The sequence below is a fragment of the Urocitellus parryii genome, chromosome 3, assembly GCF_045843805.1.
Source record: "Urocitellus parryii isolate mUroPar1 chromosome 3, mUroPar1.hap1, whole genome shotgun sequence".
Classification (NCBI taxonomy): Eukaryota; Metazoa; Chordata; class Mammalia; order Rodentia; family Sciuridae; genus Urocitellus; species Urocitellus parryii.
Window position 1 is genome coordinate 43,270,678 of NC_135533.1, and position 13,231 is coordinate 43,283,908.

General features: G+C 33.7%; 1 protein-coding gene across 1 annotated transcript; it reads left to right on the plus strand.

Moving 5' to 3' along the window:
• Window positions 1-569: 569 nt before the first annotated feature.
• On the plus strand, window positions 570-10,766 carry Ankrd7 (ankyrin repeat domain 7). The gene is given in 7 exon segments (XM_077796425.1): window positions 570-772; window positions 6,550-6,664; window positions 6,826-6,999; window positions 7,798-7,904; window positions 8,428-8,518; window positions 8,520-8,565; window positions 10,753-10,766. Coding segments are annotated over 7 exon segments (750 nt in total).
• Window positions 10,767-13,231: the final 2,465 nt, after the last annotated feature.

Consider the following 13,231-nt stretch of genomic DNA (forward strand, 5'->3'; position numbering starts at 1 on the left):
TATGTACATAGATAGATACACATATGAATATATGTGTGCATTTATACATGAATATGAATTCTTTTAGGGGTAGCTTTAGAGTAATGGTTAGGCTTAGATAAGAATATAACACAAGGAAATTCTGGAAGATGGCAGAGTGTTTGAAATTGAGATTATCCAGGGATTATAGTTATCGTTAAAGACAAATTAGCATGTGATATGGAAGCGAGGATGGGAAGGGGTTGGAGGCAGAGGAAGAAGGTAAATCTTGTAAGAGGTCAAGCCATGAGCTCTATCCTTGAAGAAGAGCCTGTCTGTAAGTCAGCAGGATTTTTTTCCCCCCCAAAGGCTCATGACCTAATAGGAAGATTGCAGAGGAAATAGGTAGTAAGGCCAAGGTCAGAGGTGAAAATATGGTCCTGGAACTAGGTCATAACCACACTGGGCGTTACCAGGCAACCTGCAGCTCCAAGTCTGCACACACCTGCATTTCTGATTGGGCTGGAGTATCTGGGAGCCAGTGGAGCCAGAGGAGGAGGTCAGTTAAAGAGCCCCAGGAACATCCTGATCTGACTAAGGACCTCACAGCCATGAAGAGGCTTTTCAGCTTCTGGAAGAGGAAGGATGAGTTCTCTAGCCGCTCCTCATGCCTGCCCACAGGCCAGGACTACACTCCCCGAACTAGGTACTTAAAGAAACTCCACAAAGCCGCTTCCGATGGGGATTTGGACAAATTGAAGGAGTACCTTCAGCTCAAGAAACACGATGTGAACATGCGGGACAAAGAGCACAGGTGGGCAAAACCGAAGAGCCTGAGGGAAGGGCCATCGTGGTGGGAGCTGGGGCCACTGGGCCCCTCCATCCCGGAAAGAGACGTGCCTGGACCGTTTTACTCTTGTCACTCTGGGTTTCCCTGGGCAGAGAAGTGGTCATGTGCAGGGGCCATGATTCTTATTTATTTTTTTGTGAATGCTTACCTGCATGTTTGAAGGTCTCTCTGCCCTCCCTGATTTCCTCCACAACTCCCTTGGTATTAATTCCTCAGTGCACTCCCTCTGCCCCATTTTGTTGTTTTGCTCTCTGGTATAGGTTGTCCTTAGCCAACACTACTACGAAAACTACGAACAGTGAAGAGGCAACTACCTAGGACAGTATTTTTTAAGATTTTAAAACTTAGAAACATCAACAATTGACATACATTAAAAAGAGACTTGTTATCAAACTTTTTGGACAGAGGATGATTTTTGCTGTTTTTTTTAAAAATCTTTATTTATTTTATGTGGTGCTGAGGATCAAACTCAGTGCCTCACATGTATGAGGCAAGGGCTCTACCGCTGAGCTCTAGCCTCAGCCCCGATTTTTGCCTTTTCTATGTTGCACACTCCTAAGCATTAATTTGCTTGGCTTTGAATTAATTTACTCAACAAATATATGGGGCAAATATATGTAACCACTAAGTAAACAAAGCAGAGTGTTAAATTCGGAGATAAAAATGGTGAATAAGCGTGACATATTTTCAGTAACCACATTCATTTCCATGGAATTTAGCACAGAGGCTGTAATAGCCCAAAGGGCCCTTGACCCAATGCATTCAACTAAATACTGTCAGTGACACCATTAACCTTACTTTAGTTACAATGTTTCAAGAAACTTCCATAATCTCCAGATTCAAGGGCTGCTCTTTATCTTGGTTTGAAAAGTAGAGGGACTCCCAGGTTAGGTGTATATATAAGCTTAGCCCTATAAGAAGTAATTTATAGCATCTGTCTTGCACTTCAGAGTGCAATGTTTCAAAACAGGAAGTTCAACTACTTGATCAATAAAAATGTAATCAGCCCTCATCTACAAATTTTATGATGGGCAGCAGAATTTATTTTAGTAAGAACATTTAATATTTGACCTACTCTCTTAATAGATCTTTAAGTGTACAATATATTATTTTCATTATCGTGCAATGTTGTACAGCAGATCTCTAGAGTTTATCCTAGAGATAAAGTTTCATCCTGATTTACTGAAATTCTTTGCCCTTTGATAACATGACTAAAAGGCAGGAAGAGAGCCATCCAGGGGGTGATTGCTTATGTTGGAAAGTGTGACCCTTTCCCTGGGGAGAAGGAGGGCTGTTAGCAACAGATTGACAGGAAAGTGCTATCTACTCCATTTCCTTTGCCCTGGTCTCAATTGGATGCTTTTTATTTCATTTCTTGTCACTTTCCTCTGACTAGGACTTCCAATATTACATGAAATAGCATATTTGCCTAATTCCTGATCTTGGGGAAAACTTTGAGGGTTGTTGTTTTGTTTAGAAGAAGAATTTTGCCATGTATAGTATTCTTGATTGGTAGTCTCTTTTCTGTTTTTTTTTTTTAACACTTTGAATACTGTTAAGTTGGGCTTTTATATATACAGCCTTTATTATATTTAGGTAATTTCTCTCTTTTCCTAGTATGTTGTTGTTATCATAAAAGGATGTTGAACTTTCTCAAAAGCTCTTTCTGCATCTAATGAGAAAATCATGGTTTTTATTCTTTTATTCTGATAATGCGGTTGATCACATTAATTGACCACCCCCCTTTTGTTTGTTGAACTATCCTTATATTTCAGGTGTAAATATCAGAATCCTTTTAATGCATTGCTGGATTTGGTTTGCTAGAAATTTGTTGAGGGTTTTAGCATCTATATTCATCAAGGATGTTGGCTCATAGTTTTCTTGTAGTTTCTTTGTCTAGCTTTAATATTAGGATAATGCTGGCCTTGGAAAAGGAATTTGGAAGTATTTCTTCCTCTTTAGTATTAGGTTGATATTAATTCTTCTTTAAATATTTGGTATGATTCACCAATGAGGGCTATGGCTTTTGGTTTTTCTTTGTTGGGAAGTTTTGTGATTACTGTTTCAATAACCATACTAGTTATATAGTTCTATACATAATTTTAACTTCTTAATGATTTGGTGTTGGTAGGTTGAATTTTGTTAGGAATTGATTCATTTCTTCTTAGTTACCCCTTTGTGGGTATATAATTGCTCATAGTAGTCTCTCATGGTCATTTTTATATTTTTCATATCAGTTGTAGTTGTAATGACTCTTCTTTCATTTATGATTTTTAAAATTTTTTTATTATCTCTTTGGTTCAGGTCTAAGAGTTTGTCAGTTTTGTTAATGGAAGACCCTTAACTTCACTGATTTTTTAATATTAGTTTCTTATTTTCTTCTTATTTATTTCCTATAAACTGTTATTTATTTCCTTCTAGTAACTTTAGGCTTATTTTGTTCTTTTTTTTTTTTTAGTTTCTTTTTGTGTAAAGTTAGGTTATTATTTGAGATCCTTTAGATTTAGATTTCTGGTTACATATGTTCTGTGAGTTAAGTAACAATATATACTACAGTCTTACACTGGATAAATATATATTGATAAAAGTTGAGGATTTTTAGCAAATGGAATAATATTGATTTAAAAGTATTTCTCAGATATCTATGAATGCCTTCTGCATTCAGCTGTTTTTAAAAACATGTAATTTTTTTTTACTATTTTTAGTTGTAGATGGACACAATACCTTCATTATTTTCTTTTTTAAAATTTATTTATGTGGTGCTATGGATCAAACCCAGTGCCTCTCATGCATGCTAGCCAAGCACTCTACCACTGAGCCACAACCCCAGCCCACATTTTTGTTTTTGATATTGGGTGGAAAACACTCAGCCTCAAAGCATATACATATGTATTATATACATAAACAGTTGGAAAAGAGGCCACAAGAACGTTATATGCTGTGTACTCCACTTGTGCCCTCTGAAATTTAAGGATAGTTAAACCTAAAAATTTAAATGAAATGAATGCAAATGTGAAACTGTATGTTATTAAAACATTTTGTCTTTAAAACCAGGATGACTCCTTTGAAAACCTGCCAAATATTCTAAGTAAAAACTCTTTACAAGATTGTCTTGAAGATTTTAATGATATTACAAACACTATAGTCTTCCATATTTGCTCAAAACAGATTAATTCTTGTTTCCAGAGTTTGTGTAAAAGACCACAAAATATATTACTCAGTACTTCTTTAGAAAGCTGGATACTTCATGGCTATTTTATTTGATTGAATTTGTGGCTAATTCCCTAAGTTCCTTGGAGCACATCAAGGATTTAATTGTGAAAGTAGGTTTTAGACTTCAACTAGAAGAGTAAAATTATCCACAGGGGTGCAACATCAACTTTTAGAAGATGCATACGTTCCTGTCACTGGTGTGATCAATTAGTTGCTGGGCTACCTCAGTCACTGAGGGTATAGACATGGAATCAGCACACCGACTTTGGGAGCTGGTGAGAGAACTGGCAAGAGACAAACCTCAAGTCATCATCCAGTAGCTCAGTTTATTTTTGGAATGCACACAACTGTTATAGTGTTCGAGTGGGGCATGCCCGTCAATCATACATAAGCAAGACAATATCCATAAGCCAATCATCTTCTACCTAATGTAACCGCACTGTGAGGAAACTCTAAATATTGCTGTCATGGTGGAAGGCAATCTGGAAGGGTCTTTGTCCCTAAGGGAGGAGGCTTACTGAGTCAGGGATTTCATGCCCTGAAGCCCCTGACTCTCAGTTTCCTGGCTCAGTAGTTTGGTAATGCTAACCACAGTTGCTGAGTATGTGGTTTCACCCCATCCTGCAGGCCCTCCTGTCAGGCCTGAAGGAACGTGGATATTTCAAGCACTTCTGAGCTGCTCATAGCTGCTAGCTGCGACTGAAAGTTATTACAAGAAGACATTGGAAATTAGCCAAATACTCTTTTCATTCTCTTTAGAGATAGCAGTATAGCATTATTTTGTTGTTCTTCTTCTTCTTGTTGTTTTGTGTTTAATAAATTAAAAAGCAGAGTTTATACAGAAGTAGATCTAATGATAGATAGAAATCACCAAAGTTCCTTGGGACTAAATATGTAATGTCATTGAAGGAGACAGATGAAAAGGTTTTTATGCTATTGCAAGAAGATGTCTTAGATATGATGAAAGCTGTTTAGCCCTGTATATTTGGATGAGGATTCTAAAAGCTTACAATTACTTCTGGAAGTGCATCTTTCAGCCAAATCATAAATATTAACACCAACTAAAAAAACAAAATAAACAAACAACAACAACAAAAAACCAAATCAATCTGTGCTTTCTTGTATCAGGTTTGTTGAAAAACCAAATTAGTCACCAGAAATTTGCTTAGTAAGGATAAAATCACAGCAAAGAAAGGTAGGTAGTTTTGAGAGAGATTTCATGTAGACATGATGTCTGAAAATCATTTTTTTTTGTTTTACAACAAAGCATTCCTTTCTTATAGCTGAAAAGTTTGTGTTCCTTAAACTTAGATTGTCTTTTCCATGAAGGATGTTGATTATTTATGAGTGAACTCTGGTTCCATTACTGCCATTCAAACTGATTCCTCTTCTTCCTGTAAAGTCTTTTTTTTATCTAAAGAATAATGAATTAGAGTTCTGCTTTTTATATTTTCACAATATTATAATCTTTCTGTTTGTTAAACTATACTGGACTGGAATATAGCATTCCAAAACTGTTGAAAGTTATTTTCATACTTTCTTAGTTTACTCGAATATGTGGTAAGTTATGTCATTGTATGCTGGTTTTGTTAGTTTAGCTTTTTAAAAATTATCTTATTTTTAAGTCTTTGAGAGGCACCTTTTTGCTACTCTTTTGTGTCAATAACAGGTCAGTTTAGACACCTATGAAGTACTTCTGAGAAACTAAAGCAAAGCAAAAAAAAATGACATAAAAATGTCATTTTTGGACCATGGGCTATATATATATATATATATATATATATATATATATACTCTTTATTATGAAATTTTATAAATACAAATATAAAATAATAAATAAATAATAAACCTTAATAAATAAATAAAAGATTAGTAAGGGCCAGTCTGGGCTAAAACTTGCCAAATTCAAATGGGTATAATTTGTATTCTTCATAATTCACAGATATGTGCTTGGTTTCTGGTAGACTATTTACAGTAGGGTTCTTTGAGAAATAGAAATTAGTATAATTATTTAAAATTAGGTTTACATCTAAAATTTAGAGAGTCCTTCAGCTTTTACTGTATTTTTTTTTAGATGCAGATGCCAACTTTAATATCTGAACAAAGAGAGAGAAACATACAATTATTAGGGGTAGCTTGCCATTGAATAGTCAATGTCTCTTCTCTCTGTTACCTATTAGTTATATTTGAGGGTTTTGAGATCATTTCTAAATTTTATAGTTATAATCCAATCTTATCATCTTTCTAAGGTCCATATACCATTTTGGCATTTGAAAGAGAAACCTATTCTAAACTCAGTAGGGTTCAGTTTACCCTTAAGTGAACATATTAAATATTTGCTCTTCAAAGCATTTTCACATAATTTTAAATCCAGTAAAAAGCAATTATAATTAATGTAAATTTTGTATAAATATAAATAAGCACACAAAGCAAATATTCTAACATAAATTTAGCTTTTTGGGGGGTATAATGAGAAACTTTACCAATGAGACTTATATTTAAATTCATGTTTCATTATATTGATATAGAACACCTTTACATCTGGCCTGTACTAGTGGATATACACATAACAGCTCTCTCTTAACTAAGAAAAAATGCAAAATAAATGTTCAAGATGATGAAAACAAATCTACACTGATTAAGGTATGTTCTAATTTTTTTCCTTTTCAGTTGTAATATACTTGAGTTCTTTCAGTTAACTATTATTGATTTTCATGCTTTAAAACACAGTATTAAACATTAATTTAATATATCATATCCTGAGTAGTAAATTGATTACTCATCTATTCTTGTTGTATTGATAGGCGGTTCAATTTCAAAAGGAGAATTGTGCTACTATTCTTCTAAGCCATGGTGCAGACCCAAATCTGGTGGATTTTCATTATAATACTGCTCTTCATTATGCTGTGTGTGGTCAAAATGTCTCATTAGTCAGAAAACTACTTGAACACAAAGCGAATCTGGAAGCTAAAAATAAGGTAGTTTTCTATTAAAGAAAAAACTTGTATTTTAGAAAGCAACTAAAGAGAACATTCATTTCAGATAATTTATATAATAGTAATGCATGTTTTATAGAGAATGAATTTTCCAAACTGAAAGTGGGGAAAAGGAGATATTATTAAAAACTGATAACATTTTTCCTTTTTAAAAAGTCTCCTTTTAATTGCTGACTGAAACTCTGATCAACAAAGTAATATCATATTTAACCATAATTGTTCAAAGGTCCATATCAAATGAGAACTCTTTGATTACCATATAAAAGAGTGTTGATAAAAGCTGAAACCCCATTTTTTCTATTTTATTCATATACTTGTGAATAACAGGTGTTACTACACTAAAAGTAATCTAACTCACCTTTGAACTATTTTGAATAACTTATGAATATTTTTTCAAAAGGCCTCTTAGCACTTGAGTTTGCTGATATTTTGTCTGTTAGCCCCAAATAAATGCCAGTCTTGAAGTGAAGCTCTAAAGAAATCCAATTATTGCATTATGAAATGTGAATCAAATGATAGGTACTCATCACTTAATTACTCCAGGCTGTTCTTACCCACAATTTAAATTAAGCCTAAAATAGAAATTCAGTTTTTAAATGGCTCAACTCTAAGTCACTCTCTTGATCTTTGAAATCATATTTTGTTCTGTATCAAAATATTTTGAAATTTGAAGTGTATATTCAGAAGTTTCTTATAAGCACTTTTTTAATATAATGAAATCTAAAAGGCACTAATTCTTACACAATGTTCTAAATAATAACTTTGAAATAATTTTTATAGGATGGATATACCCCACTTCTACTTGCCATTGTTGAAAATAATGAAAATATGGTAAAATTTCTTCTGAAGAAAGGAGCAGATGTGAATGCTTCAGATAAGAATCAAAGGTATAATTACTAAAGCTAAATAATATTGCATATAACTGCAGCTACTTAAGAGAATTATACACACACACATATTTGGTATTGGGAAAAGATAGATGAGATTATATGACATGATTTTCTGCAAAGTACTTAAGATTCTCAGAATCAGTTTTTTTTAGTCAATAAAATTCAACAGTTAGACCAGATTGATAGATTTATTACTGATTAATAATATTGGACATTTATATAGAAGATTAAATGTTGTGTTTTAAAGGGGATAGTAGACGCAGGCTCACAGACACACTCTTTTCTGTGGAATTATGAGACATCTTGCAAACACTAGCCTTCCAGGGAGCTGACACTGAAATCCATGCAGCTGGCTGTTTCCTAGGGATTCTTATCTTTTAGACTCCTTAATCGGTGATCCATAAAACTTTTTTGACAGATCTGCCCTACTTTTTACATTGTCACCTTGGATTTTCCTAATGGAAATCCTATATTAGGATGATAAACTCAGAAGACTAAATTTGTTTATCTCTTACTCTAGAACAGCCCTTATGATTGCTCTCAGTGAGGAACCAACAAGTTTAGTAAGTCTTCTTCTTCATCAAAATGTTGACCTCTCTTGCCAAGATATTTATGGATTCACAGCTGAGGAGTATGCTTCCTTTAATGGTTTTACTATGTAAGTGGTATTTATGTATTTTCATTTGATGTTTGATCTTAAGGAACAAAGAATGAACCCCAAAGATCAAAGTAGGAATAGGCTCAGCAGCAAGGGTAACCACATACAAACTCTGACCTATGAATCTAGAGATCCTTGATTTCCTACATTTGAAGGTTCCAGTTCATATAAGAAAGTCAGGTGAGTTGAGTCAAAATTGAACTCCCAGTGGCATGGGAATTGGCTAAGGACAAAGATTCTCACACCAGTAACAAAAGCCATTAGTAACACATACGGATAATTGAGTTCGACAAAAGATGATTAGTTCACACAATGTATTTTCATTGTTTTTATACCTTACAAATGTAAAGATTTTAAATATGTTTTGAATATTATTAATATTTTTAACTAACTTCAGTTTGATAAATTTCCAGAATTCTTAAGTATGTTCTCATTACATACTTAACAAAACATTTTCCTGTATGAACATGCATTTCTAATTTTTAAGTCAATGAAAAAATAAGATATAATGGACAGAATTTAATGAAGTCAAGCAATGTACAGAATATTTTTTATAATTTTATTTTAAAGACAATGTTAAATTATGCATGGTTTTTCCCCTTGTTTATTTTTTCTAGTTTATTGCTTTGTTCTTTCACTTACTTTATATTTTAGAAATATCTCTTAATCTATTAGTTCCACATAAAAGTGTGCATATTCAAAGGTTTTTAAAATTTTTTTAAGGAGAGAGAGAGAGAGAATTTTTTAATATTTATTTTTTAATTTTGGTGGACACAACATCTTTATTTATTTTTACGTGGTGCTGAGGATTGAACCCAGTGCCATGCACATAATGCCAGGCTAGTGTGCTACCACTTGAGCCACATCCTCAGCCCAAAAAGGTTTATTTTTAAAGTCTTAATTAATTTAAGACACTAAGAAACTCATATTTTATTAACTATATGAACCCTAATTGAATATAGTATTTTTTCTTTGTAATATTGGACATGAATATCTTGTGTTACCTAGGTTTTTTATACACACATGCATACACACACACACACACACACATTTAAATGAAAATAAAAAGATAAATTATTGGTGAATATGCATATTTTTACAGTAAACAGGGATGAGAGGTGGGAGGGAAAGGGAGTGAGAAGGGAAATTGCATAGAAATGGAAGGCGATCCTCAGGGTTATACAAAATGTCATATAAGAGGTAAGGAGGGGTAAGTCAAGAGAATACAAATGGAAGACATGATTTACAGTAGAAGGGGTAGAGAGAGAAAAGGGGAGGGGAGGGGAGGGGAGGGGAGGGGGGATAGTAGACAATAGGACAGACAGCAGAATTCATCAGACACTAGAAAGGCAATATGTCAATCAATGGAAGGGTAACTGATGTGATACAGCAATTTGTATACGGGGTAAAAGCGGGAGTTCATAATCCACTTGAATCAAACCGTGTAATATGATGTATTAAGAACTATGTAATGTTATGAACGACCAATAAAAAAAAATAAAAAAAAAAAGAATATGCATATTTTAAAAAGATTCTTCACTTTGTAAAAGAGATCTCTAACTGATCCTTTTAAATATGGACATTTCCCCAACACATAAAAAGGTTTTAGTATGTGAAACTAGGTGACAACGTGTGACTTTTTAGTAATGTATCTATTAGTCAAAAATAGTACTTACATATTTGAAATAATTTACTTACATGTACAAGTTTTAGGAAACCATTATTGGTTTTTGATATGGAGGGCTCACAATTTTTCATTTCCTTCAATGTCTTTTTATAAGTTGTTCCATCATTAATTTAAGAATAAATAGAAGCATGTTTACTAGGAAATTTTTACTCTGTCAATGTTGTTTTCATATTTCCAGTGTTGAAATTCTGAGAAATATATTACTTATATATATATATATATTTTTTTTTTTTTCTTTGAAGAAGTAAAAGGGAAGAGAGGTAACTAATAATGACTAAGGATTAACTTTAGGATGTGGTACCCTCAGCATTAATAAAAGCTGCAAATGACTTTTCTAAGCTACAATCTAATTTCCCTTGTCCTTTTTTTATTTCTCATTTTAACTAAGTTTTCCACAGTTGTGATTTTATTGCTTGAGTAGCTGTTGCCTATCTAGCATACTTAAACACATGGCCTCCACTTTTTAGCATCATTTGTTAGCTCTCCTTCCTGCTTTATAGGTTCTATGGCTTAGTAAGAGTGGAAGCCTAGACAGTCTTTCTCATGTAGTTTTAAAAAAATAAATGAAACTGTCTCAGATGCTAGAATGATATTTATTTTAAAGTTAGATTGAACTCATATACCTCTTCTTTCCTGGCACTGAAATTCTGAAACTGTAAGCCTATGATTAAATGACTAAAATGAACATTTTGGGGAGCGGAGGAAAAGTATTCTTTACTGGATGTGTTTAGTCCCTGACCAAGTTAATTTGTTAAACCTAAATCATCACTTTGTTAACAATCTACTGAATTATGCATCCTCAAAATTAATATTAAAGCACTAACCCCAGTACCTCAGGCTGTGACTTTTTTTTGGACATGGGCCTTTGAAGAGGTGATCAATTTAAGGCTAGTAGGCTGGACTCTAATCCAATCTGATTTGTGTCTTAAGAAGAGGAGTTAAGGACAGAGGGACAACTTATGTGAGGAGAAGCAAGATGACAGGCATCTACATTTAATAAAAGTTGCCAATGAGAGGCCTGGGACAGATCATACCCTTATGGCCCTCAAAGGAAATAGCACCACCAGCACCTTAATTATGAATGTCCAGGCTAGAGAACTGTGAAAAAATAAATTCCTGTTTGAGCCACCCATCCAGATTGGTGTTTTGTTGTGATAGCCCTAGCAAATGAATGCATCAAGTATAACATGAAATCATTTTTTTTCTACTTTGTGGCTCTTAAAAATTATATTCGTGATAGCAGAAAGAGAAGAAATGTCAGAGAATGGGAGTGCATGGGAAAAAATGGTGTCTGTCAATAGGGTAGTCTTGCAAGGAAGCTTGAGGGAATATGTGATAGACTAGGAAAAATTTTGACTTGATAATGATATGAGTTGAATTGAAATTTATGAATGTTGGAATTCTCTTTGTGACTAGATATCATCAATTAACTGCTAATTATAAAAAGTAGAAGACAGCTGAACAAACACTCTGAAGATACAACAATGGATACTACTTGTGATTCAAGAGAGCTGAAGGAAGGTAAGCTAGTAATTGAGCAAGTAGTTTTTTTTTTGTTGTTGTTGTCTTTTGATTTTAGAAAGGGAAATAGCTTTCTTAATTAATATTTAAATTCAAAAATTAAATTTTTCTCTATTTTGAAATTGTTCTTAAGAACATTTGTGATTAGAAATATTCTAACACTGTATTGACTGAAAATGTAATATAAAGAAAAGAGCGTACTATAGGGATATTGCTACATTGATGTTCATAGCAGCACAATTCACAATAGCTAGACTGTGGAACCAACTTAGATGCCCTTCAATAGATGAATGGATTAAAAATGTGGCATTTATACACAATGGAGTATTACTCAGCACTAAAAAATGACAAAATCATGGAATTTGCAGGGAAATGGATGGCATTAGAGCAGATTATGCTAAGTGAAGCTAGCCAATCCCTAAAAAACAAATGTCAGATGTCTTCTTAGATATAAGGAGAGCAACTAAAAACAGAGCAGGGAGGAAGAGCATGAGAAAAAGATTAACATTAAACAGGGACGAGAGGTGGGAGGGAAAGGGAGAGAGAAGGAAAATTGCATGGAAATGGAAGGAGACCCTCATTGTTATACAAAATTACATGTAAGAGGATGTGAGGGGAAAGGGAAAAAAATAAAGGGAGAGAAATGAATTATAGTAGATGGGGTAGAGAGAGAAGATGGGAGGGGAGGGGAGGAGGGATAGTAGAGGATAGGAAAGATAGCAGAATACAACAGTCACTAGTATGGCAATATGTAAAAACGTGGTTGTGTAACTGATGTGATTCTGCAATCTGTATACGGGGTAAAAATGGGAGTTCATAACCCACTCGAATCAAATGTATGAAATATGATACGTCAAGAGCTTTGTAATGTTTTGAACAACCAATTAAAAAAAAAGATGTGACTGATTAAGAACCTTTTAAATCCATAGTCTCTTAACTAGTTATAAAAATACCCAGATTTTGCATGAGACATTTCAGATAAATATATTCGATAATATTTAATATAATATGTACCGATTCTTTATGTAAACTTTACAGTTAAGTAACATTATTTGTTCCAGGAGTGGTAGAGCACATCTATAATCTCAGCAATTTCGGAGGCTAAGGCAGGACAATTGCAAGTTTGAGGCCGGCCTCAGCAACTTAGAGAGACCCACCCCTCCCATAGTGAGTCCTTGTCTCAAAATAAAAAATAAAAAATGCTGGGGATGTAGCTCAGTGGTAAAGCAATCCTGGGGTTCAATCCCAGGACCACTGACCGACCAACCAACTAACCAACCAACCAACAACACTGTGAAGAATTCAGTTTACCTGCATCTACTAAATTAATTTTTGGTGTTCATTTTCAAAAAATACCCATAACTATTTAAAATGTAGCTTCTTAAAAAAATTGGTATATGCTGACTTTTTTTGTTGAATGAACAACAATTCTTGCAACTATTTTCTGCATTCCCAGTA